Raw genomic sequence first — 27,907 nt, forward strand, 5'->3', positions numbered from 1 at the left:
CTTTGTTATTGATCTTCACAAGAAAGAGAGAAATAGGAGACCTACAACTTTGTCATTGATCCTAATGCCATGCACCCCGATTTACGAGGTTAGCACTAAATGTATACACGATTTCTAAACAAGACTTCACCCTATCAATTCTCGTTACACACTTAGGTATTGCCCAAACACTGTATTCATACAGGAACAGGATTTAATTTACTTCTTGATTCTATTTACTTGTAAAACAAAAAGAGAAATACAACTATTTTGTTTTGTTCTCTTTTATTTCCAATACTTTATTTATTTGCATGTATTATGTCACAATTGTATAGTAGGCATTAGTGACGAGACAATTATGGTAACCTCCCACTTTCTGCACAAGCAAAGTGCACACTGTAAACCATTCAGACATGTCTGTGTGGTGGTCCTGGGGTATATTGCAGCTGAACTGAAAACAACAACAAAAATGTTGACAAGGTGTACACGAGTCCACTCTTTGGCGCCGTTGCTATGGTGGCACGCGGTTTCCCCTCATCCACCTTACGCTATGTTCCAGCCCTATTTGATCAATATGAATGAGACCACTGAAATGGAGCAACAAGCGTGGGGCGTGTTCAATTTGAAGGCGCCTTGAGGATGGAATGAGAGTGGCGGGGAGAGGGTGGCGCTAACTGACCAGTTGCCCCTCGCAGTTATGGCCAACGCGAGACCAATCGTCATTGTAGGTGGAACACTGACCTGCAACGTCGCAACCTGTGGGTAGTGGAGACAGATTGCTTGTTGCCACGTCACAGGTCTGTACGACGTGGCAACGAGCTATGGGTCTCCACTGCCCACAGGCTGCGACGTCGCTGGTGAGTGTTGAGGCGCAGTATATCGAAGGATCTCGTGCGAACGGTTATTCCAGGTAAATGTCAATATGACAAAACGAAAGCAACGTCCCTGTCGGTGTCCAGCAGAAGTCATTGTCCAACTTCAGGGATTCAGATCAATGGACGTAGCAAATAATACTGGCGTCTTCTGTGTCAGCAAACGCAGGATTCTTTTGTGAACAGATAATAAGAAGCTATACTGCAAAACATCCACTTGAAAAAATACTTATTGCATTTGAGGACAACTGAAAAAAATTCGACTTGGGTCTATTGAAGTTTTGACTTTGTCAAATTCAAATGTTCTCGGCTCTCAAACGTAAGAAGCTTGGTTGATGTTGCTTAGAATTGTACGTTGATTCACTGCTTATCAATAGAAGGAACTTCCCCCTCGGAATATTTTACAAGTGAGCAGGTCTCGGCAATGACCTCTGAACTCGGCGTTGGAGAAGCCGTAGACGATAGGATTGACCACCGAGCTGATGTAAGGGCTGTTGTAGGCCACTTCCACCAGCGCCCTCTGGGCGTAGGTCAGCACCAAGTCGTCCAGGTGGAGCACCTCCTGCAGGATCAGCACCACCAGGTGCGGCAGGTAGCTGAGGATGAAGATGAGCGTGATGATGGCGAACACTTTGTACATGTGCGTGGAGATCTTGTCCATGCGCGTGGCCAGGACGCAGTTTTTGTCCACGTACGAGCCGTGCCGTAGGTCGTGCGCGCTGTGCACCGAGTGCGTGTCCGGGGTGGTGGGCACGGACATGAAGACCTCCGAGTTCCTCTTCTCGAACCGCCGCAGCTCCCGGGCGATGAGGATGTAGAAGAAGAACATGCTGAGCAGCGCCACCACGAAGATGGCGAACAGGGAGTGGTGGAAGGCGATCTGGACGGGCGTGCCGTCGTACTGCTTCTCGAAGCGGCAGATGGTAACGTTCACCACCAGGCCCTCGCGGACCTGCACTCGGATGTCTTGCCGGCCCATCATGACCAGCGAGAATATGCAGAACACGGTACAGCAGGCCCCGGCTATCCAGACAATGATCTTGGCCTGTCGTAGGTCGAAGCCTGGCTTCAGTGGATGGCAAACCTTTGAAATATAAAATAAAAGAAAAAAGATTATAATTTTCTTTTTATTAAAACAACAACAAACAAACAAAAAAAAAACAAAGATGATTAACAAAAAAAAAAATAAGTTTATGTATCGCCCTATTAGTGCTCGTAAAAGTCTATGTGTAAGTTTATGTATCGCCCTATTAGTGCTCGTAAAAGTCTATGTGTAAGTTTATGTATCGCTCTATTAGTGCTCGTAAAAGTCTATGTGTAAGTTTATGTATCGCCCTATTAGTGCTCGTAAAAGTCTATGTGTAAGTTTATGTATCGCCCTATTAGTGCTCGTAAAAGTCTATGTGTAAGTTTATGTATCGCCCTATTAGTGCTAGTAAAAGTCTATGTGTAAGTTTATGTATTGTTTTAACGATACCACAATTCTTGGCCGAGTAGTGCTTTGGCCAAGTTTATGTATCACCCTTCTGGTTCTACTAGTTCTTAGGCGGAGTTATGCTTCGGACAAGTTCATGTATCACCATATAAATACTACTACAGTCCTTTGATCGAGTAGTGGTTCCGCTAAATTCATTAATCACTACATAAATACAACTACATTTCTTTGATCGAGTAGTGCTATGGCCAGAGTCACGTGGCGCCATTTGAGTACTACTACTATTCTTTGGCCATGTGGCGTTTGGCTCACCTTCATGTAGCGTTGATACGAGATGAACGTGAGCACGCATACGCTCAACAGGTGGCTCGAGTAGACCGCGAAGTGCGACACCTTGCACATGAAGTCCAGGTTCATCTGGTCCTCGTCCAGTGGCCTCAGCTTGACCATCACGTCTATCGGCATGGTGGTGAAGGCGGTCAGCAGGTCCATCGCCGCCAGGACCTTCACGAAGAACGTGAAGATGTTCACCTAAAAAACAGAGAATACATTTTAGGCGTGATAATAAGATAAGTGTTTATAAAATAAGTGATAAGACAAGCGATAATATGATAAGTATTAATAAGATAAGGGATAATTAAGATAATTGATAATAAGATAATTGATAATAAGATAATTGATAATAAGATAGTGTTCCTCTAAGTGTATGTCCAAATTAAGATTGCGCTATCTTGCGTTGCATTGTAAATACAATTTTGATTATCTTCTGTCACCAAGGAGGAACTTCAATTATATTATCAAACATTTTCATGGATCTCCCTACCAAGCATAAAACATTAAGTACACGGCGCTGCGGCCCCTGCCCACCACGGAGAACAAGAGAGGGTTACAACATGTACTAGTGTCTGCGCAATGATCTTAGGAACATTCCTGCCACGTTTCATAAAAATTGGTCAAAAGTTCTACATTACTTCCAAACTACTTTACATTATGGTCTCCTCAATTAGTGCTTTTACATTGCCTAGTGGCAAGCTTTACCTTATTGAAGTTTTTGTAGGCGTTAGTTTTTGTTTTTTCACACATTTAGCTTTATACTATATAGGCACTTTTCAAAGGCTCTTTAATAAAATAGTTCTTTATGAGTGGTAAATGTACTAAAAAATATTTTTGAATTTTTAAAAATATATTTTTTTTTTTTTTTTTGTGTTTGTTGGTTTGTCTTATTGATTTATTGACCAAACTGGGAACTTCATCTTCTCTTACCTTAAAATAGTTTCTGTAGACATAGTAGACCAGACCGTTGCCCAATATAATGAAGATCATTAGGATCAGAATGATGATTCCGTTCACCATTCTGGGGTTGGTGGTGTAAGGCGTCGGCATGGTGGTGGTGGTGGTGGTGTTGGCTGATATATTCATCTCGGCTTTTCTTTTTCGTGTGTGTCTCTACAGCTTTGGTTGGCGCTGCTAGTGTTGCTTCAGCTGTCGGCTTTGTTGCTTTGCGTCCTATTGGCTGTTTCGCTTGAGCTGTTTGTAGCTCTGGGTTGTTTTCTATCGGCCTCGGTGTATTGTCGACTCGATCTCTTCAGCTTCTGTGTTGTCTGTGGAGATACAGAAGCTCAGCATTGATATCAGTGGCACAGTCTTACTCTCAGCAGACCTCGTAAATGTCGTCAATATTGTCATTAACGATACGTTAGTTAGCGTAACTCCCGAGATAGGCTAGACTTCAGTTTCCCCTTTAAAAAAAAAAACAGACTCTCTACACATGGAGGAAGGACCTAACATTGTATGTCTCCGGGAAAAGGGTTTGAAGAGAGGGAAAAAAAAAGGCAACAACATTAATAGCTTTCTCTGGCCCGCACTTTTTAAAATGTGTAGCGAGTTTTTGTGTGTTTATTTTTAGAATGTTTACTCGGCTGAGATGAGCAGTCAAAACTTAGAGAAAACCTTGCGAGAGCGATGCATGCAGTTTTACATTTTAAGTAGGCAGGTGGAGAAAATCTTTAGGTTGGCTTTGTCAAGGGAGACAAAAGTTGTACACTTCTAGGAATAGTCTCCACTTGCGAAGCACGTCTAGGTGACTTCCCCTTCACTTCCCCAGTCTTAGTTCTACAGTTAGTATAAAGTTCATTGTAGTGAGTTCTCATTCTCAGCAGTGCTATTCTCCCCATGAAGAGCATCCGCCATACCCAAGTACACTTTTCTTACTTATTTTAAGGGGCCGCCTTTATGTTTGTGCACATGACCTTTGAATTCACCAATTAAAAAAAAAATCGCTATTCACTGACCTGTATCTTATATAAAAGGGATTCATCTGGGTCACATGGGGCGAATAAGGATATAGGAAACATTTGGGCAATCGTATCAGTAAACAGTCTATGTAAACATGGAAGTTTGTCAGAATGTTTAACTAACACATACACAGCTAATGTGTTCCAAATTATTTTCTGAGCAGTTATTTCTAGTAAAAAAAAAATAACTCATTTGTCTCGAGCGTTGTTACTTGAATTCGACATTGCTATTGTCTCGTCCAGTCATTGTGTTGTGACTAATTAAGCCTGGCATTGAGCTGATAGTTTTTTTTTCTTAAGTGCACGCCATAAGCTCTATCCCCAGTCTTACAGGATGTGAGCGTGGAGATCTTATCTTTATGAAAATTAAGGAAAAGACAGGGGAGGGGGATTTCTGCTCTCTTTTGTGTGAGTTGAGATAACAATTAATAATGTCGATTGGTTTGTCGATTGACCTTTTGAAAGTTCGCAACCTGACCTCTTTGAGGCAAGTCATAGCTCATTTGTAGATGGTAATATTTGTATGTTGACAGTGATTAGGAAGTCAGGAGTCTCGCCACTTTCGGCACTGAAGATATTGATACTGCTAAAAAAAATTGGATTGGAAGTAAATGTAAATATAATAAAAAAAAGTGTACACCCTTCCGGTATCGTATGAATATTAAAAATACGAGCTATAGATCTAGGCGTACATACTCAATGGAATAGGCCGTACTGATGTTATATTAGAAAGTTGGCTTTTCAGTTCTTCTTATGAATTGCTACAACTAGTGCTAGCCAGTACTAGGATTGTCCCAACCGAGGACTTCATCTCGTGACTTGGATAGCCAGTGTTAGTATTGTCTAACAGAGGACAGGAGAGCCGCTGGTCGTCCACTTCTAAGGTATACTGATGTAGGAAAACGCGATATGAAGCTCTTCAAAATCGACACGAACAGTTCGGAAAAAGTGGAGATTGAGCATAAAGGAAGTGTCCCGGACTGCAGATGCCATACAGCAGTAGCAGAAAGAAGGGCGAGAGTGCTACAGCCCCTGGTTATTACAGATGCCCAGCCTGTGACCACAGCTGCGTATCACTAATTGGCCTCTTTAGCACACCAAAGGTTGTAAAGGGAAAGGTTTAAATCTTCAGACATAAAATACTTAACTGCCACAGAACGTAGTGCTAAATTGTGTTGTCTTAACCGATGAGATGATCATCAAACTTTTCTTCTAACGGATTTTCTTCTGCTCTCGGCTCGACACCTCGAAATGCTTTCCTTAGATGACATTCAGGCTTCATGCAGGTTTCCATAGACATTATAAATGCACGTAGCCAGCTATTTATGTATCCGGGAAACAGGACTATGAAGTGTTGATGATTAATGCATTGTGCGCCTTTTTTTTTAGTATTAAGCAAAGGTTTCTAAGATCGTTCGCTTGTTGGACAAGCTCGTTTTTATTATTAAGTTGGCAGCAGTGATCTTCTAACATGTTTGGCTTCTAAAAATTTATCTTGAAAATTCTCAATACGTCTTATTTGTTTGTTATAATCCGGGTCGCCATGTCTATCCATTGGAAACAAAGCTACTGGTAGTAGGAACTGCGAATCTAGTGTTACTGCGTCAATCCAGGTGCACTTTTTTTTTCTTTTATTACTGAGCTCAGCGTTCGGAGATTAGATTACCCTAGCGTGTGTAACAGTTGGCTTTTGTCTTCTTTCTTTGTCTCACGGTCATCAAGTATGTGCCTGTGTATGTGTGTCGTAACAATCTACATTTTAATTCCATGTTTCTTTTCGTCTTAGATTTAAACCCGTTTATTATCATGGTTCTCAAACTGTCAATTCAGGAAAACAAAAACAAAAAGCGCAATGGAAAATCAGATTTGTACTGACTAATGATTTTCTTCGGAAAGCAGGCCTTTAAAAAACTCAGCTAACAATACTTGACTTATGGGCAATGTAGGAACATGACAAACAAATTTAACGAGTCCGAAGGGAAGTAATTCGTGGAGTCTTACTGTTACAAAACTAAATACATGTATTCCTCTTGCCATCCAAAAAAAAACATGGACTTTTTTCGGAAATGTTTAACAAACACAAGCAAATGTGTTCTGAGTTTAACATTATCTGGACAGTTATTTGTATTGTTTACTGGTAGATTGTATTGCTCGACTTCTGCTTCTTACTTTACACATAGAAAGTTGCTGGGGCCATGAGTAGTCAGAAACCCTATTTGTAGCCCTCTTTGGTGGATTGACATTTCATTGCCATATCTGGATAACTTTGGACGTTTAGGGTTACAATGTTTAATGATGAAAAAAAAAAAACTTTGTCAAATGACACTTGCAGAATCTATTAATTTATTTTTCTAAATGTAAGCGCAAGTCTGTGAACAAAGTATAGGGTGTTTGTTTCCCTGGCCGTATAACGTATCCAGTCGTCAGACGACATAGTCTCAGCTCGGAGAGCAATTGTTGTTGGAATATAAAGTCCTTATTTTCAGACAGGCAAAAAGACTGCCACCATCAGATGTGAGGTATGCGGGCGAAAATGCCTCCCCAGATCTATGTTTTTAAATCGTTAGTATGAGGTTCATACTGTTCATGAAATATGGATACCCAGTATAACAAATTTCTTTCAAGTACTTTGAAGAAAGCAAACAAGCTAGGAAGTAAATGTACTATGTTTGAGACAGCGTTCTGTTCGATTAAGTTCTGGTACATGGATGATTTTGACCTTTGAACCATCTTAGTTCAAGGAGGGCAACTGAGGTCATGGAAGATACAGAAAAGATGCTTTCTGGGAACAAAAGAGTCTTATGTTTATTTTGTACCTGGGTTATTATTTGTGATCTCCCTTGACGTAGTCCTTGTCATCTTTCTCTACCTTTTCTCGAACTTTTTTTCCCCCTCCCAGACGTCAAAGTGGCGTCTGCCTTGAGCTCTTCTGTTTCATCCCGGCCTGGGATAAGAAGGAAGCACTTGGTGTGGGACACGTGCCTTAAAACAAAAAGGGGGAACAGGCAGACACGTAGTTCTGAGGTGGCGTCAGTGGGTACGGGTTTGATTCCTTGACGCGTTCCTCAACGTACAACACCCAGTGCAGCTGGGCCCTAGGGAAGAAAACGCAGAAATATTAAAACTGTCTATTTAACATTTTAGTATGAGAAATAAAATCTGCGCTATTGAAAGAGCACTTAACTCTTTCTCTCCGTAATTATTTACCATATTCTGGTGGAATCAACGCTGGTATCGTCAGTTAGGAGAGAAAGAGTTAAATTAAAATAAATCGAAAGTTTCAGTTTCGCATACTGGAATACTGTGAGCACATTTAAGCAAAACATTTCACTACCCCAACGACTTACCACGTAGCTAGATCTACCCACCGGCTACGCCTTGGTATCTCAATTATAAAGAGAAAAAATAGAGACATTTAAAGTGATGGTACCTTCTAACTTGGGGGGAATTAACAAGAAAATGGAAGGCGCTCGCGTGGGAGACAAAACTAAAGATTTAATAATAGAGTTATGAATTCGAAACCTGATCCAATTTTTCGATGAAATTGAGCTCTCGACAGATTGCATCGATAATGATTGGGATTTCTGGGAGACTCGTTGCGTGATGTATTCGTCACTGTTGACTACTGATTGGAAAGTACAAATATCACGTGTACAATAGCAACTTCCGCTTTCACTTTCGATTTTGAAATCACATTGAACTAAAGGACTTAAAAGGAGCATAATCCACGATGACCTGCTAACTATCATAAAAAAAAAACTAAAGCTAAACATCTATTCCCATATTACACGGTCTTCGGGGCTCGCAAAGACCTTCCTTCGGGGAACAGTATCAGGAAAAAGAAGAGCCAGACAGAAAGCGATGGAAAGACAACATAAAAGAATGGACATTGAAAGAGGTTCTGTCTAATGCAAAAGACAGAGAGGAATGGAGAAGCACGGTCGACAAATCTTGCATTGTGCCCCAACGGCCCAACAGACTAAGGGATAAGTAAAGGTAAAAAAAATAAATCCTTTTACTTGACAGACCTTCAGGATCTACAAGACAGGGAATCAGTGCCTGATAGAAGAGTTCGTTTGATCTCTGTATCCAAGGGATTTTATTGCAAAAAATTTTTGTCATCATTTTTTAGTGGAATAGATTTGAAGTTTTACAACGAGCATCATATCAGCATCAGATTTAGCGTATGTGCTTCTGTAAGGGTTTTAGTCTAATTGTGTCATGCTCTGAAAATTGTGACCGCGAAATGTTTGTCTGTACCATGACTGCGACACGGTGCTCTTGACCTTGACCTACACACCCGAGTGCCTATTTTAAGGATTTCACAAACAAGAACAAGCGCACTTGGTCACGTGGTTAGTTTAATGGTCGGCTAGCTTTGACAATGACATACAGGATATGGTAGCTTAGTGTGTGCAGTGGTGGAATATACAAACAAACAAAACGCCATAATAATGGTTTGCAATGAAACTATTACGCCAACAAAAAACCACCAAAGCCTTATTAAATACAATATAGTCCTCAGGAAAACAAATGGACAAATACATACGTATATTTATCTGTTTATGGGGCACGGTGGTTGAGGTTTTAAGCGCTTGGCTTCCGAACCTGGGGATCTGGGCTCGAATCTCGGCGAACGCCCAACTCTTATGGGTACCTGATTTTAGTTGGGAAAAGTCAAGGTCGTTGTGCTGGCCACATGACACCCTGCTCGTTAACCGTTGGCTAAAGAAACATCATCTGCCCTAGAGATCACAATGTCTGAAAGAGGAACATATTTATCTGTATAATAGGAACCATCACGATACTTATGAATGGTATCAACAAAACTCTAAAAATGTTTCGGAAATTAAAAAAAAAAACATCAAGACTGTGAAGTTATCTTGAAAGAAAGCGACAGTCTGCGTGAAGGAAGGGTGGTGAAGGAAGCCCCCAAAGGAAAACGTCCTAAAGGCAGACCAAGGTTGAGAAGAATGAATGGTACCCAGGACAACTCGAAGACTCGACTTGGAAGAAGAAAAAGTTTGATCTAAGGTATAAAGGGAAGAAGGTGTTGGAATAAGCCTACTATTATTTTATTAATGTTACAACTCTAAATGAACTGTAGTGCACAGACATCTGAACTCAAGGCTTGAAGAGGGGAACTAATGGTCAATCATCCATACATATTTGCTGTGATCGGCCGCACACAACTAGTAACCATAGGCTCCGGGTAAATTACGAAGAGTAAATTACACCTCTCAGACCTTGTAAAGGTCACGGTTAACGAGGGTGTCCTGCAGCCAGCACAACGATCAACCGCCTTTATTTTCCACAACTAATGTCAGTTACCCATCCACAACTAATGTCAGGTACCCATCCACAACTAATGTCAGGTACCCATCCACAACTAATGTCAGGTACCCATTAGAGTTGGGTGGACTCAGAGCATCCGTCTAATAGAAAAATTGTTTTAGACTTTAGACCATTGCTAACATCTAAATGAGTCGATGTTCAGAAACTATGGGATGTGACCACCACTGTGTCAGCCCCCACCTCCCTCATGTTTGTTGATACTATCTCATCGTCAGAGCGTGCTTGTTACTTCGATTGGGCTGAAAATCAGTCAGCCGGATATGTCAGTGATTCTGGGAAATGGTGAGCTAAAAGCCGTAGCTCGCATAACAGAATTCAGGTCAGTGGGCTCAACGCAGTGGGTCTATACGATTGCGTATCGGCAGTAGTTTTTTTTTTTTCCTTAAGTATTTAGGTTCGTAATGGTGAAAGTGTTTTTTTATTTTATTTTTTCTTTCCAGTTGTCTAATCACAATGAACAAAGACTTTCCTTCCCTTTTGTTACGTCATAACGGATAATCCCTATGACTTTTTCCCCCCTCTCCTTTGATGTTTTTTTTTTCGAGTTTCCCTTCAAGTGTTTTAGCTGGAACATAATGAAGTCTTTCCACGCGCTGACAGGGTCAAGGGAAACAAAGTCAACGACTCACGCGCTCTAGGATTGGTCAGTTACTCACTTCCTACTCCTGCCACAGTGCAGTACTAGGGGAGTCCGGTGCGATTTCTGACAAGAGGTTAATACGTTCACACCTCTTGTGGTAGAGTGTCGTCACGGTCAAACGGAAGCTGGGCCTTGAACAAAAAACAAAATGTAAATGTAATAAAGTAAGTAGATGATAACAATTGGTCATTATTTTCTTTATCATTTTCACTCGAAAAATGATGAAAGTGAAATGGATGGTCTTGCAGGACAGAAGAAGAATCAGAGCAGCATATGATATGCCAATCAATGCCGAAAACAAACCCACAAATCATGACCAGTAGCCATCAGGGCTTTAAAGGGGATATCAGCATTTGTGGCAAAAAGCTGACAAGTGTCAATAGCTTTAAATATCTTAGAGCTATTGTCTCAGAGGCACCAAAACCTGAACTACTGTTCAGAATTGCGCACTGTGCAAAACTTGCAAAACTCACAATAATCCGGGCCGACAAAGGCTTAGTCCTCGAAACTAAAATGAGACTGATGTCTCCCTGGTCACCGCCACACTTTTAAATGCATGCGAATCTTGGACGTTGACTGCTGATCTCGAGATGAGGATTCTAGCAATGGAACTAAGATGTTACAGAAAAGATCCTAGGTGTCACTTACAAAGACAGCATCACGAATGAAGAGATTAAAAAACAGGATTAATACAGCAATAGGACCCCGCGATGACCTTTTTTTTGTTTGTTGTTATTATTATGTTTGTTTCTTGTGTTTGTTGCTGTTTAGTCTCCTTGTTTAATTCTCGTTGTGTTTTTTTTTTGTTTGGTATTGTTTGCACTATCGTGTTTGTTTTTGCGTTTATGTTGTTTGTGTTTGTTATAGTGTTTGCTGTTTGTTTTTTTTTGTAGATGTTATCACACCAGATAATACGAATACAAATACAAACACACAAGAAAAACTAACTCGAATACAAGAACCATTGAAAAAAAAAACAACTAGTTCGAACACTAGCACGATTACAAATACTAACTGGAATACAAGCACGATTACAAATACCAACTCGATTACTTGCACGATTACAAATACTAACTGGAATACAAGCACGATTACAAATACCAACTCGATTACTTGCACGATTACAAATACTAACTGGGATACAAGCTCGATTACAAATACCAACTCAATACAAACACGAGTAAAACGTCCATGATTACTTCACTGTTGTTTGTTTATTGTTATTTGTGTTTGTTTACGTGTGCGATGTTGTTTGTTGGTGTTTTGTTTGTTATGGCGCTTGTTGTTTTTATTGCTGCTACCGAGATCTAGGTTCTTATCAAGTCTGCGCTAAACAAAAAAAACAATAACATAGACGTTCTCCTCACCTGCACCGTAACTCAAGTGCTGTCGATACTGTTACTTGTAGTTGTCTCATGTTGAAAACATCGATTCTGTCAGTCCGATGATATCTTCTGGACACCAATCAACTGTTCCACTTGGCATGGGAATGAGACTTGTTATGACAACAATAGTTGTACTATCAGACAGCGTTAGTCCATGCCCCAGCTAGAAATCTGACAATATCTCCCCGTAAGCAGTGCGAACTGTCATTATAATTAATATTATTGAAATTCACAATTGGGGTACCACACATGATCTGTCGACCGTCTTTCTCCATTCTTCTATTTCTTTTGCCTTGGATACAATCTCTGTCAATGACAGGCCCGTCCATTCTTTTATGTTTTCTTCCAATCGCTTTCTCTGCCTTCTCTTCTTTTTTTCCATGGTACTGTTCCCTGAAGGAAGTGTGTACGAGCTCTGAGGACCTTGTGATATGACATTAATGTCTCAGTTTACGCTTTTTGACAGTGGTCAGCAGGTCATCGCATATTCGTTCTGTTTGCGTCCTTATAAAATGACCAATTCAGTTAATTAAATCTGTTACGGTCGTTTTCAAAAGCGTGCATTTGGGTTACGTTTAAACTGTTACAAACGCTTGATTATAAACCACACAAAGCAAGAGATTCATCAGTATTGATTGAATTTGTATTGTTTTAAGTGGTCGATTTGTACACGTGACTGTCTGTGTCTCTTGCAGTTTTAGGGTTAGGAAGATTTATTAGGACAAATTCTCCTCTCCCGCCCCCCCCCCATCTCACTCTGCTAGCCTTCTATCCGCTCACAAACACGTTCCGTTAATTTCCTGCAGCGACCTCCAGTAACATTCGAGCACAATCTATTTACCTTGGTCTAGCCGTTCAGTTGCAGAGACAGTAAAAAGAGATAACTGATGGGGGTTGAAACGCTGGTTCACGTGAGAGGAAATCTAAAAGTAATATCCGGCTTTAAAACAACAACAAACTAGCAGTGCATTATGATAGGCATTTTTTTTTTAAATATTATTTACGTGTTTGAATTGACGCTTCATCACAAATGTGCAGTTTGATCAAATATTTGAGTGGCTCAAACAGTTACGTTGGAAATGATTGAATATCAATAAAAAAAAATATTATTAACTTCTGACACCAATTGTAGAGTTTGAAAATACTTATAATGTGTTGGGATGTTCTTAAACGTTCAAATGCTTTTATTAGTATGATAAAATATAACTTGATGAGTAACTACATCTGTCAAACTGGTCATCAATTTTCACCAAAATCTATTAATTATTAGCAAGTAAAGGGTAAAGTACATTTTTCAGACATTGCTATCTTTGAATGAAAAGATGTTGCAAAGGTCATCTGTTTCATGGTTCAAGAGGATATCATGTGATCAGCACAACGACCATCCGCTTTTTTCCCCCCAACTTAGTCAGGTACCAATTAGAGTTAAACGGACGCGCCCTAACTATCCCGAAATTTAAAAAAAATCTAAATCTTCAAAAAGACTCGAACCCGAGACCACTCGATAAAAACGTTAAACAATTAGTTGGTACAAGTTGTGTGGTGAAACCTGAGAAATTTGTACACGCCTTAATAAATTAAATCAAATATTCTATTTAGTCGCAGACATGTTTTATTGAGGTTTGGCCGATACAAGAGACTTAAAACAATTTGAGGTTTGTCTTCAAGTCCGAAGCTAAAAAGCATAGTGCATTATTTAAATGTGACTGCTCATTCCAAGGTGTGATCTTCGTTTGTAGATCTTTAGGACACAAACCAAGGAGACAATAATTGTCCATTAAGTTCTTCTGAAGCGTATTTATTTTTGTTTACGTTGTTAAACGTTCAAAGACTTACAGTTTCAAAATGTCTGTAGTTCTTAGTCTAGCGCCATATTTCAAAGATGAGTGCCTAAAAAAAATACTGGAATATTTCTTTATAGCGTACTCCGGGCATGTAATGAAGGAGCTAATTACCTACGCTTTTACAGTGTGCGGGAAACACGCGGCATACAGGTTCCTCGTGAAGATGGGGAGCTGAAATCTGAAGCATCCTCCTGTTGCGAGGAGGCGCAGTGGAGGAGTGGTACACCGCTTGGCTTCCGAACCCAGGTGTTCCGGGGTTCGAACTTCGAATAGTGGTGAGGATTGGGATTTTTTTTTTATTTCGGGATCTTTAGGGCGCCTAATGGGTACCTGACATTAGTTGGGGAAAAGTGAAGGCGGTTGGTCGTTGTGCTGGCCACACGACACCCTCGTTAACCGTGGGTAACATAAACAGCCTTTATATCTTCTGCCCCATAGATGGAACGTTCCGAAAGGAGCACGTGACTTTACTTATGTAGCGAGAAGCGAGCTCATTCTGTACATTCATTGCTGTAAGTCTTTAACGACATCTTTTGGTGAACTAACGTTCAACAAGAATGACGCAATCACGGCCACGTCATGACCTAGATAGTCCCAAAGTGCCCCCGACCATAAACTATACACACGATTTGAAATCGGATGAGGAAATGATTTGCTGATACCTAAACACAGCGGCCATAGTTTTTGTTTGAATAAAGGGGAAAATATATTCGTTGATCTAGACTCCACCATTAACTCCCCCTCCCTCTCTCTCTCTCTCACACACACACATATACACACGCAATCTGTACCATCCCCAAAAATTAAGTCCTGTAGCGGTTTAGGTATCAAGTCGAGAGCTTTACTTTAAATGTTCCTCGAGTCATGTCCCTTATTTCAATACGTGAGACAAAGGCAACAAGGCCTAGCAAGGAATATGGGAGCTTTGGGGGGGGGGGGCTTGTTTCCTTAAGGGTTTTGCATTTTGACATTCGAGATCATGAAATGAGATAATGTACTTAATAAATATATAAGGTCTAATGTGTGGAATACATGCAACATGGCCATTAATTTACATAACAAAATAAAAAGCAAGATAACATAACATCGGAGTATTATTTAATGTAAAAAAAAAAAATTGGACACTCATTTGAGGACCACCTTAAGTGGGGGGGGGGATTTTCATATTTGGACTTTACCTCCCCCCACCCTAGCTACGCCACTGGCAATAAGTAATACTAAGAGCCATGGAGAAACGTTAAGAGTTCAAGCTAACATCTGAGTATAGCTGTATCTTTGTATTGGACGAGTCATGAGAATACGCTGATAGAGTGGGGACTTGGCCACAATTAAGATCAAATTCGAATGTGTAGGTATGCACTTCACTCCTATTGGGCTAGATGAGAATCTCTTATATACTGTTAATAGTCCACGGTTTTTGTATTTGTTCAAGTGTTGAATGTCGGAACTTTCAAAAACATTTAGCGATAATCGCTACAGGAAATGAATTGTCCTTAAAATAACATCATCTTTTTTTGTGTTTTTATTTTTTTTTTGGGCAACTTAGGGCGAGATAACGAACTTTTCCGACGTTTGCTTAGCTTATCTTATAAAATACAGACGTGACTTCAAAAAGAGGATTACGTCCTACGCGTGTCCCTAGGTCAATCTAGTCATGCATATTAATAAATGACTAAAATTCTGCCAAGTCACTGGTTTTCCTGGCTGACTCAGGCAACCCATTTCATGCTCTAATAGCACTAGGGAGGAAGGAGCATTTGTACAAATTTTTCCTAGCATATGGAACGAGGAATGTGCCTTTATCTTTGTGTCTTTCTGGGTATTTTATTATTTATTTAATATCATCTCTTCTAGATCATTGACAGGAGAATGTAGCCATACTGTAGCAGTGTATTCTTACGTTGGGACTTAAACAAGTTTTTTTCTATGACAAAATAAATATCATGAACTAACATTTTATTTAGATAGTCTACCGGGATGAGTTTTGCCCATTGTCTCCCTTTGCTGATAGATATAGGCTCTTGATTCCGTGGTAAAGTTTGTCCGCAATTATGAGTGTTATTGGAATTTTATGGGGAAAAAAACCCCCGGTAATTTCTGATGTTAATGGATGACGCATGATCCTTTGAAATGAACTTCAAGTTTTCGAGGTTCTTTGCTGATCGTTGTCTACGAGCTTTTCCTGTATTTAATTTCTTATAAAAAAATCAACAACATATGACAAAATAAAGTAAACCATAGACAATAGCGAGCCGAGTTTAATTGATTTTTTAAAAATAAGTCTTAAAGTAGGTCCGTAAAAAAATCTCTTGAATCTTCAGATAAATCTTGAGTTTTACGATGGTTTGAAAAACACACACACAAAATCTGCGTAATTTTTAGTACATTTTTTCTTATTAAAAAAAAAGATGTAAAACAGTTAACTATGACGTTGGGTTGTTTCCTCAATGCAAACATTTTACTTGCTTTAAAACAAAAAGTAAAGTTGTTGTTTTTTAAAAATTATAATGAAAGACTTCAATTTGTTAATAATGGTTGTAAACTTGTAAGGGTTGTCATGACAGAATGGTAAGACTACAGAATGTATAAATAGAACCCAGAACTGCAGGTCAGAGCTGGAAATAGTCCTCGAGATCTAGTTGGCAATCCAAACTTGAACTATTTCATACGTGAGGAAAGAACACGCACAACACACACACACACTGTGGTCTAAATAGAACGCTAATACAAATTGAAATGCAGAAGAAAGGAGGGGGGGATGGGAGAAAGGGGCGGGGGGGGGGTGAGTTGGTCTTGTACAGCAGAAGGTTAGGTTTGGCTTGACGTTTCCCCATGTACCTGGGACCCCGTGAGGTAAGACTTGGAGAAGGTGAGCGCTGCACGGTCGTTAGCATGTCTGTGTTTGTTGAAGATGTTAAAGTAAAAGGAATGCCGTGAGTTACCGCTCACCAGGCCTTACAGTCTTTGTGACGTAGCTCATCTAGGAGACGCCTGATTCAACAGCGGTCAAAGCCGGTGCGGAACAGGGGGAGGGTCGTGTTGGGGTGAGTGTATGTGTGTGAAGAGAGGTTAGAGCCCCCATAATAGTAGTTCAGAATTCATAATGTTGAGACAAATGACTTCGTTTTCACTAGCGCCTGTAAGACCGAAGTCCCAGCGTGCTCTTTTTTTTTAATCAGCCTTTAGTTCTTCTTAAGATCCAAATTATTGTGGGCGCTGTTTTTTAGAGTGACGGAAATCAGTTGAACTTCATGTGAGAATGTAGAAATTAGAAGATGGGGATCTTCAAGGGGTTCTCTGACTCTACCCCCCCGCCACCACCACCCCTAAGAAAAAGTTTTAAAGACCCGCTGAGAAGTCTGCTGACTCATTCTGGCGTAGGAAAAGAACACGTGACTTAACTGTCTTACTAAGAGACAGCTAGTTACCTCTTACAAAGGCCGCACATACATTTGAGACAAATACACTTTGTGTAACTTGTGACAAAATATGTAGGCCACAGCTGGGTTTTATGGCTGTATAATTCGTACAGATACAAAAAGCTGCATTCTTTAATCTTAGGACTGAAGAGACTGCCCTATCAAAATTAGTCTTCTGCTCACTCAGCATCATCCACTGACTGGATTTATAAGCTGGACTTGATAGGAGAAATATAAAGTGGAGGGGGAGGTGGGGGGATATAATGACAACACGATAACGCTAGGGAGAAGAAAGGCAGAGGAACTCCAGAGATAGTATTTGTGTGTTTGTGTGTTGTGTTGTGTATGTTGACATAATCATGGCATTATCATGCCTCCATAACTATGTTGACTATCTTCTAGTCATAACTAATGTATGGTCACTTGTCCCGGGTAGATATTCCCGGCTGTTCCTCTCCCCCCTCCCCCCCCCCTCTCCCCAGTGAATAGAGAACTATTTTGTTGGGTTAGCCGATTCATGGAGTAGCCTGTGTAGTTTTTTGTCTACGTATTAACACATACTGGAGGTACAGATACTGGAAGTGCCGATATCGGAAGTACTCATACTGGAAGTACTGACAGTGGAAGTAAAGATAGTGGAAGTATAGTAAGTTTACTGGAAATAAGCTACCTGGAGCCACCAACACGCTTGACCATGTTCAATAACTTAGATCTAGTTTGTTCTTGGATTCTCCTAAAATGTCTGCCTCTTCATTCATTGTAACAGAATGCCAGAAGTTTAAATGTGTCTTAGCTTTCTGTAGCCTTCCAGCTGCTAGATCTACATCTATATAGGCCTACTATTCTGTTTCAGCTCAGGAAGAGATTGTGTGTGTGTGTGTGTAAGTTTTAAAAACGTGTTAACCCCGCCCCCGCCCGCGTTGTCTCTCTGTGCTCATCTCAATGAGTCTACTCGCATTCACGCTGCACAGTTCTATAAAGTGTTGGGGGGGGGGGGCGAACACGAGGGCGCCATAGGAAACGTTGGGTCTGGGTGGAGAGAAAAAAAAACCCGGGGGAACGGCCACACATTATTGACATTGTAGATTGCTCGTGACAGAAATGAAATGAAACCACGTGGTGTTAACGGTGTCCTGCCTTACAGACATTTTTGTTGACTGAGGAAAGGTTTCATATGAGGTGCATGTTCCAGGACGAGGCACACCGTTCTAAACTGTAGAGGCTTGTACACTGGTTACAGTGTCCATATTGTTTTATTATTTAAACAGTTGCACAGATAGAATCAAAGTCTAGTGTAGCTTTCGTGTCTATTCACTACATTGATTATCACTCCCGTTGTTGTTAATTTAAATTTCACTTCATTTTCTTGCTCTCCACGGGAATGTAGGCTTGGGAAAACTCAAATCCTTTCATGCAAGCGCCCTGGACTAAAGCCCTCTGCTGTTGTGCGCAATGCACGTATATCCCCATACAGGTCAAGACCACGTGGCTTCTCAGACTCGTGGAAAAGGGAATCGGCAAGTCTGGGGACAGCATTGTCTCGATTACTTAGTCCCTTTCTGATCGACGCGGCTGCTTTGACATGATCTAGAGACTCGTCGAATGTTTTTGAGTTGTTTGCATTTCTTGGTCGGTTCTTTGCATTAGTTTCCATGCTGGAGAGATTCATTGAAGTTCTGGCATCACTTCTTTCTTGTCAACGGATTATCAAGGAAGTCTTCCAATCGCGTCTACTCAACACCAGCAGATATTGTTTAGACTTGGCTGAATTCTAGTTCTTCTATCCCGTAACCTTTTTTTTTGTGTCTGCGTGTTTGGGCACCAATGATGACGCTTTCACGACTCCACGTCGCATCTCTCATTCATGAGCACGTCAAATAATGAAGTAGCACTCTATTAAATCTGAATTCGAATTGGGTTAGTTGGTAACGATGTTCATCTGTGTCACCTGTGGCCGAGTTTGTTGTAATCTAATTATAATAATAATAATAATAAGGCTATTCATGGCCGGTCTTAGGCCACTGCATCCTATGCGGCCGCAGTGGGCCCCGTTCTTTCATAGGCCCCGCGCGATGCGAATTCTAGGTGTACATTATTAAATAAAACTATTTTAACCTACTATTAAAGGGTTCATGGAATTCTCATGAAATTATAAAATATAAGAAAAAGTCATGACAATCTCATGAAATTATTAAAATCTTCTGAAAACTGATGCAAATCTCCTTAAAACAGACAAATACAAAATTGTCATTTCGGGTTGTCATTCAATATGGAAAACGCCAATCCTACTCGCGATTAAACGGCATTGTCAGCTTTCATTTAATAAAAATGTAATAGTAAGCCGAATTTTAACCAAAACAAGAATTTCAAATACTTAATTTACTTTAATAGTAACTGGCATACAAATATAGATCTAAATCTAACTTGGCCTCTTAGAAATAAAAAACAAAAGCGATATTTTGCTAGTCGATATTAAATTTAAAGTCAGATATGAATGTTTATCGGCCTTTTGTTGGAAAACTACTATTTACTGTAGATGGCTCGTAATGTTTATTTGACAGTGATTTTGTACTTAGTAAAGTATAAATAAAATGCAAAGACGAATTTATTTTCTAATACAAAATCTTAATTTTTACTTATTATCCTTATCACAACCTAAATTAGGCCCCGCGCAATCCGTTTCGCATAGGGCCCCGCAACCTGGAGGACCGGCCCTGAGGCTATCATACTGAGTATCACCCAGTCCTGACAAAGATACTGATATATTTAAAACTATATATTGGAAATTTGGCAGCTTATTCTATAGTCATCACATGGGCGATGCTTCCTCGTACAATACTATCAATATTTCTATTGAAAATCGATGGCTTTCTTTTACCTATTTATATATATATATATATAAATTACTTATGGAACAGAAAAAAAAAGTCAATGCCAAGAGTACTCCCTGATCTAATTCTGCTGCAGACAGCCATAGAAATAGCAGAAAAGGGAGGGGCGATGGGGCTAAATCACTAGCCTATACATTACCGCGTCAATGCCCATCAGGGGGTGGTAGGTTGGGACAACAAAACACTCTGCTGAAGTACCAGTGTGCCAGGAGAGCACTTTGTCATGCTGGCCTCCCCATCACCGCTGAGCAGCGCAGGTACGATCTAAGCATCCTCACAATACAGGTTGAAACACATTCAAATGGTCAACACAGAAAAAGACTACTGGTTAAACAGAACATCCTGAAAACCAGATATATATAGAGAGATTGACTACTGGTTAAACAGAACATCCTGAAAACCAGATATATATACAGAGATTGACTACTGGTTAAACAGAACATCCTGAAAACCAGATATATATAGAGAGATTGACTACTGGTTAAACAGAACATCCTGAAAACCAGATATATATAGAGAGATTGACTACTGGTTAAACAGAACATCCTGAAAACCAGATATATATAGAGAGATTGACTACTGGTTTAACAGAACATCCTGAAAACCAGATATATATAGAGAGATTGACTACTGGTTAAACAGAACATCCTGAAAACCAGATATATATAGAGAGATTGACTACTGGTTAAGACAAAGACTAAGACTGCTTTATTGATCCTTATGGACATTTGTTGTGATTACAAGGACTCTTTTCTCATATACAGACAAGACAACAGAAACATTTACATGAATAGAACAGACACAACATAAAGAGTTCATTCAGCGACTACACACACAGGCATCTTTGTTCTTTTCACGTTTCCACACAAATTAAAATCCAGACCAACATTAGAGTCCAAAAGACACAGTGCACATCCATTGAAACATTGGAGTAGTAACAAATTACATGAAATATTAACAGAAACATTTACATGAATAGAACAGACACAACATAAAGAGTTCATTCAGCGACTACACACACAGGCATCTTTGTTCTTTTCACGTTTCCACACAAATTAAAATCCAGACCAACATTAGAGTCCAAAAGACACAGTGCACATCCATTGAAACATTGGAGTAGTAACAAATTACATGAAATATTAACAGAAACATTGAGAAAATTGAGTCCAGTATAATCAGGTCGCCTGCTGTGCGTTAAACAGAGCACCACATCGAGAAGATTTTCTTTGGATTGGGGTCCGTTCCTCTAAAAAAATGTTTTAAAGGGATTATGGAGTTTTTAGCTCCATTTCATAATTGTTTTCTCTATATACCTGTTGTAGTCTTAAAAGTACCCTATTTGTCTATAATATAAATACATAACATCTGATCATGTTTTGGTTTAAGAAGAAGAATCACTTTGTGTATGTGTTTTAACATAATACATGTATGTGTTTCCTTATGTTTTGAGAGTTGAAATGTGTGTATTATCAAATTTTATCTCACTCACAGTGTAACGCACATATTTGCGAATTCTTCTAAACATACAGAATTGAAACTATATCTTTGTTGCGCATTGATTCAATTTTTAATATCTTCAAACTCAAATAGCATTTCAGAAACCTACACATGCCAAATAGTTTTATTCTAGTGAACAAATTACATTTACAAACTATATTTGAGTTATACGACAGGATAGCCTGACTGACAGTTTTGCGTGTTTAGCAGTAACCAGGATAGGGTTAACGCATTGTGCAGTCGAGCGTGACAGTATGTTTTCCTAGTTAGCGGTCCTTTTTTTAATTCGATGAGCCGCAATGAAAATATATTTTTATAATCAGGCAGACATTGGATGTGACTCTTGTAAAAAAAAACAAAAAAAAAACAAAACAACTAAATTAATAGATTTTAGTCGATAAATAGTTTTTGTCTTTATGAATAAATCTTGTCCCAGTAAAAGTAATAATATATTTTAATTTTGCTCCCTTCTTCTACAGCTTGGATTAGCTCACTCTTGTAAAAATTTTGAACACGTATGCAGAAATATTGCTTAATATATAGGGTTTGTCCCCTTGAATAATTGTACACGTTATTTCTCCTCATCCTACTTGTATCAAGTTGAAACAATTATTTAATTTACCTAACAAAACTTGAAACAATTTTTAAAAATTATCCAATTAGTCAATTGATTATTGGTAATTATTTTATTGGACATCGGAAAAAGAGAAATACATTCTACATTATTGAGAGATATAGCTGTGTGTTTTTCCCTTGTTAAGGTTGTTTTGTTTTCTCTCCCCTATGCTTCACAACTCTCTAGCAGTCTGTTCTTGAACGGACAGACGTGTGCGCTGCTAAGTTTACGTTTCCAGTGTTGAGTTTGTGGGCGATCGTAAAATAGGTTCTAATGCAGCGGTTCTCAACCTTTTATGCTCGCCGACCCCTTTTTACACTCCCTTACTCTGCCGCGACCCCCTCCCCCCCCCCCACACATACAGCAATAGAAGAGTAGACAATAACAATTCACATTTTCGATGGTCTTAGGCGACCCCTGGCAAATCGTCAATCGACCCCCAAGGCGGTCGCGACCCACAGGTTGAGAACCCCTGTTCTAATGGGTAAAATAGCGTTGGATTTCTGGGTGAAGTTTGCAGTGTGCCGATGTGATTGTTAGAGCTCTTGTCTAAATCATACTTGGTGACTGGAGTCTTTGGCAGGGATGTCAAGTGACTAGATGTTAGAGGCGCCCTACATAGGCTTAGTGTAGACAAGACCTGTGTTGGTGTAAATTATAAAAATAACTAGCATTGCCCACCGGCTACGACCTTTGATTTGTTTAAGGCTATGTATCGGTATTGTTATTTTGGCCGGACTTTTTTTTTTCACTTCTTTAAAACGTCCCGCGTTTGTTTTTTTACTCACCCACACATACTTTTGGCCCGTAGATTTGAATATCGGTGACATTGAATCTAACAGCCCGCTTTATATCGTCCCACCCCCACCCAGACACTTTGGCCCTAGAATTCTTGTGTCACATTTCTCTTCTCTCCCCCTCCCCAAAATAAGTAAATCTTAATTTGACATTGATAATAACATCATAAACGGCGTTGGGGGTGGCATCCTCAGTGATTTAAGGGTCAATCTGCGCTCTTTTATGACCTTTGACCTGACGGAAGGATTTTTACCCAGATACCAGAAATGAAAGGAGGCTCTTCACCGATCCCTCTATCAGGTGGCCCCCATGAACTAGAATCCTTGGGGCCCGCCTGGATTCTCCCATCTCAACCACAAGGGGGTTCAATGTATTGAGAGCAATCAAATAAACGTATGACCCCAGTTGTAAGGGAGCTGTTCTTTCATCCTCCTCATGCGCAATGCTTGTTCGCTAGAACGTGCTGTGGGAATCCACTGGAGGAAAATGTCCTTCCCAGACGTTTCCATATGGGTTCCACGAAGAGGCCGACCCCCCGGGGGAGTTGGCATCCTGCTAAGGCCGGTTCTTAAGAGCACTTCGTAATAGTTGCTGAGTAAAATGGTTGCCGGAGTCTCTAATTCTTAAATAGGGCACCCCACTTGTTAAAGTGGGTCAATCTCTGATAACAGTCTACTTGAGTATTGTGGATAGAGTGTTAGAGTTTAGATGTGTACAACAAGAAAAATACTTTTGAAAAACAAAAACAAAGTGTATTTGTATCAGTTAGTTTGGATCAGCCCTGTAATTATACTTAGGACTGGTTTAGGCATTATAAATCTGTGCGATTAGAAATATTTTTATATTTTTACCAATTGTTTTTGTTTAGTTTTTTATCTTTCTCACCACGCTATGATCCTATCACTTGTCTGACCAGTTGGGAAAGGGGGAGGGAAGAAGGGGGTATCTTGGTGAATGTTTACTCAAGGTTCAAGAGTCCTCAAGAGGACTAATTCAACTTATACCACCATATCTCTCAAGTACGGTTTCTTTCCCTTGTCCAAGATACCAAAACACAATAATTTATTACCAATAGTTAATTAACTAATTGGTTAAATTTTTTAGATTGATTCTTGTCTTGTCAGGTAAAAGAAATAATTGTGCAAAATTTCAGCTTGGTCCTAGATTGGGTGTTGGAGAAATAACATGTACACACTTTTAGTCAGACAGAGTGAGTTGATATAAGCTTTGTAGAAAAGATCTCAGAAGCCCCCCCCCCCCCCTGTCCATCTACTTCGATCTGTTTATATTGTTAAAATCCCACTCCCTTTTGAAAACTTGGACCAAAGCTTGTCAGAAATTCTCTGATGTATCTCCCGGTTCGAAACCGAAAGGTAAAAAGCTTTGTTTCTGACAGACTCGCCTCGCCCCCTATCGGTTGGAAAATAACGCGCCAGCTCTTTACCTTTTGAAATGGATTGCGTGTTCATGGGAAACTATGTAAACAATGTTGATCTTGATATCGTTAGTCATCAGACGTACTGTTGAAGACTCCTCAGAAGTGGAGGCCACAAAGGTCAAGGTTATGTTTTCTGACTTCCCGATTCCGTTATTGCTGTCTTCCTACGTAACAAAAAGGTTTCTTGTTTGTTTGATACGCTTTAAAATCATTTTGCTTCAATCTGTTTTGTAAAGCTAATAGCTGAATATATCAAGAAAAAAATATTTTTCATCAACGCAGACATATATGGAAAAACAAGCTTGGAAAAAAAAAGGGCGGTTGGGGGGGGGGGGAGCTAAAACTTTATAGCTATTTATTTAAATAAAACAACGACACAATTTACTTTTTTTTTTGAGCCTCGAAGAAATATTTTGTTCTGTAAATATTTTTTTTTATTGCAATAATGTTCTGCCTTTATTCTAATTTCAACGAAAAAAAAGAAATATACTTTTGTATTGAGTCAAACTGAACGTCCATATTAGAGTTTATGATACCCAGGGAATGTAGCGTCTTTCCACTGTCTGCTTCTAAATGGACACTAATTGATCCTGATTCTTAATTGCGGACCGTGCGCCGGCTAATTGATCCTGATTCTTAATTTCGGACCGTGCGCCGGCTAATTGATCCTGATTCTTAATTTTGGACCGCGCGGAGCCTGCATGGTCACAGGATAGCTTAAGGTGATTACATCTTCGGTGGTGTTTGTTTGATGCGGATTTAGATCTTTATCTCTCTCTCTCTCTCTCTCTCTCTCTCTCTCCACCTCTCTCTCTGCTTTATCCGAATGCTTGTTGGTAGGAAGGTTATGAAAGAAAAAAAAATACCAAACTACTTCCCTTTGAGGATTCAAACCTAAGACTTAAAGAACTTCGTCCCTTCCTTTCAGTGTGAGCTAGTGTGTGTGTGTGTGTGTGCGTGAATGTTTACTTACACATAAATACTTGATCCTAACACTCCCTGGCTCAAGATTTTTGTCTTCAAATTTGACTTGCTCAAACTGCTTTGAATACCATCTGATTAGATCTTCCCTTCATAAGAGTTTATACATTTCGTATTGGTTTATATTTGTTCGCTTATCTGTAGACGGACAATATCCAAAAGAAAAGGACCAACAAGTATGGAGGATACTCTCTTGACATCCATGTCTATGATTTACATATTTCAATGATAAACTATACACACTTTGTGCCAAGGGTAATATTGGAAGGGTGCTGCGCTTCGCCACTTAGCACTAATTTAGAGATAGGCTGATGCATCGGCACGGGATATTGTTTATGTTACAAAGCTTATATATTATATCAATCCATTCTGTCTGGTAAAAATTGTGAACACGTTATTTCTCACACCCCCAATCTCGGATCAAGTTGAAACTTTGCACAATTAGTTATTGGCCAAGACGATACATGAATAAATGAAAAAAAAAACAATTAGTCAATTAATTACTGTTAATTTTTTATACCGACAAGGGAAACTAATTCTTCAGTAGTCAGACATATGGCTAAATATTCAGGGTTTCATCCCCTTAGATAATTGTACACGTTATTTCTCTCATACCCACTCTTAGATCAAGTTGCAACTTTAAAACTTTAAACAATTATTTATTGTTTCTAACTAAACATGAACAAATTAACTAATTATTCAATTAGTCAATTAATTTTTGCTCATAAATTATTTTAATTGATATTGAATAAGGGAAATAACGTTTCGATTATTCAGATATATATATAGTTGTACATGCGGAGTTCTTCCCTTTATTTTTAAATTTAAATACATAATTTGAATGCATTATCATCACCATCAAACTCCATTGAAGTGACGGCTTAAGAGGTTCCAATCTTCTCTTGTTGTATTTTGAGGTCATAACAACGAAACAAAAATGCGCCCCCCTCTCTTGGGGACGCCTCAAAAGCATACCGTTGATCTTACGCCTTTTGTCCCCCCCCCCCCCAAAGGCTCATGAGTATTTTGTTTTTCAGGATATGTTCATGAGCACCTATCATCTCGCTCACATCGTTGGACAACGGAGGAGTTACAGTTGTGTTGAAGCTGTACTCTGAATTTTGAGGATAGCATGTGTTGTATTTCAGTGGCTTGTTTTGATATTTTCCTACGCCAATAAATAGTAGAACTTGCGATCTATAGGGCAGATGATGTTTAAGGTCATCTGCATCTTTTGATCAACGGTTAACGAGCAGGTGGCCAGCACAACGACCAACTGCCTTTTAACTTTCCCCAACTTAAGTCAGGTACCCATTAGAGTTGGGTGGACTTCACGGGCTCCCTAAAAATCTCGACTTTCAGAATGTTAGTCTTCGCCGAGATTCGAACCCTTGAGCCCAAGTTCGACTTCAATAAATGTATCAAGTCAAAATGGAGTTCAAAATCACCGCTGTGGTCGTGGCGTGCTGAAACAGGCTAGGGAAGAGACTAACCCGATATCCCTGTTCATCAATATACGAATTTGATTATTGAAAGTGGAGAATGATGAATGGTCATAATTGGTACATTCAAAGACTTTCTAATCCATACATAAGAAAACAGTATACCCCTAGTTAATATCATTTCAATCAAGAGTTGTATTTGTACCATAGCAGGACAGATGCAAGACTCCATTTCGGCTACACTCCATTTCCTGGACTCGTCCTTTCCAGTAAGATACAATAAGATCAATGATAACTACGACAATAAGTCAAATAGACGTTTAACTCTTTATTCGCCAAAGCTTCCAGCTATACTCCCTATAGATCTATGTGTTTTAAAAACAAGATACATAGGCAGGAATAAGTTACAATGTTAAAAGTACGATCTGTATGGTTGCTTACACTCAATATATTAGTGTTTTACTTGAACCGGTGTAGCGATAACTTTGATCGCACATTTCGCAGATTGCTAATATACATATGACTACTTACCAACCAGATTTATATATCCACTTCTGCTGGCTACTGAGTGTGTGTATATCCAGGCTATAGTTTTGTATCCTAGAAGTGTGTGTATTATGCACGGGAAAAGTTTAGAAAGTGATCCCAGGAAAACTTTTTTTCCCCCACTCCCTTTGTTTCGTGCGTGTGTGTGGAGAAACAGAGGAACGACTGACACACTCGGCTGGCTAGGTCTTCACCTCACTCAGCGGACTGGCGGGAGTGGCAGGGCTACGAGATGTACTGGTGCATGCAGACTTGCTACTCTCCACACCGAGAGTCTCAAAATGTAAATAGATCTACTGGTGCATACAGCCTAGTTACTCTCCACACCAAGAGTCTCAAAATTTAAATAGATCTACTGGTGCATACAGCCTAGTTACTCTCCACACCAAGAGTCTCAAAATGTAAATAGATCTACTGGTGCATACAGCCTAGCTACTCTCCACACCAAGATTCTCAAAATGTAAATAGATCTACT

The 27,907-nt window shown here is 39.7% G+C and overlaps 2 protein-coding genes across 6 annotated transcripts in view; one reads left to right on the plus strand and one right to left on the minus strand.

Annotated features, from left to right (window-relative positions):
* LOC106070330 (membrane-bound transcription factor site-1 protease-like) overlaps nt 1-27,907 on the plus strand; it is a 90,411-nt gene that overhangs the window by 36,524 nt on the left and 25,980 nt on the right. The gene's annotated exons all lie outside the window — the stretch shown is intronic.
* On the minus strand, nt 254-27,670 carry LOC106070357 (QRFP-like peptide receptor). Of its 2 annotated transcripts, XM_056034803.1 has the most exons (5): nt 27,418-27,670; nt 7,397-7,675; nt 3,550-3,887; nt 2,599-2,817; nt 254-1,935 (listed from the first exon to the last, which is right to left on the minus strand). In XM_056034803.1, exons 3-5 carry the CDS (start codon nt 3,703-3,705, stop codon nt 1,222-1,224), a joined length of 1,089 nt encoding a protein of 362 aa, XP_055890778.1. In that variant the 5' UTR covers nt 3,706-3,887; nt 7,397-7,675; nt 27,418-27,670; the 3' UTR covers nt 254-1,221. The 2 variants fall into 2 exon arrangements, with proteins under 2 accessions (XP_055890778.1, XP_055890779.1); XM_056034804.1 differs by lacking the exon at nt 7,397-7,675.

This window comes from Biomphalaria glabrata, chromosome 7, assembly GCF_947242115.1.
Source record: "Biomphalaria glabrata chromosome 7, xgBioGlab47.1, whole genome shotgun sequence".
Taxonomy (NCBI): domain Eukaryota; kingdom Metazoa; phylum Mollusca; class Gastropoda; family Planorbidae; genus Biomphalaria; species Biomphalaria glabrata.

Bases quoted from the DNA above. Each gene is read 5' to 3' on its own strand.
- LOC106070357 (XM_056034804.1), bottom strand. From the start codon at position 3,705: ATGAATATATCAGCCAACACCACCACCACCACCACCATGCCGACGCCT. The intron at 2,818-3,549 runs GTAAGAGAAGAT...TCTGTTTTTTAG, and splicing joins TCTACAGAAACTATTTTAAG to GTGAACATCTTCACGTTCTT. The intron at 1,936-2,598 runs GTGAGCCAAACG...TATATTTCAAAG, and splicing joins CGTATCAACGCTACATGAAG to GTTTGCCATCCACTGAAGCC.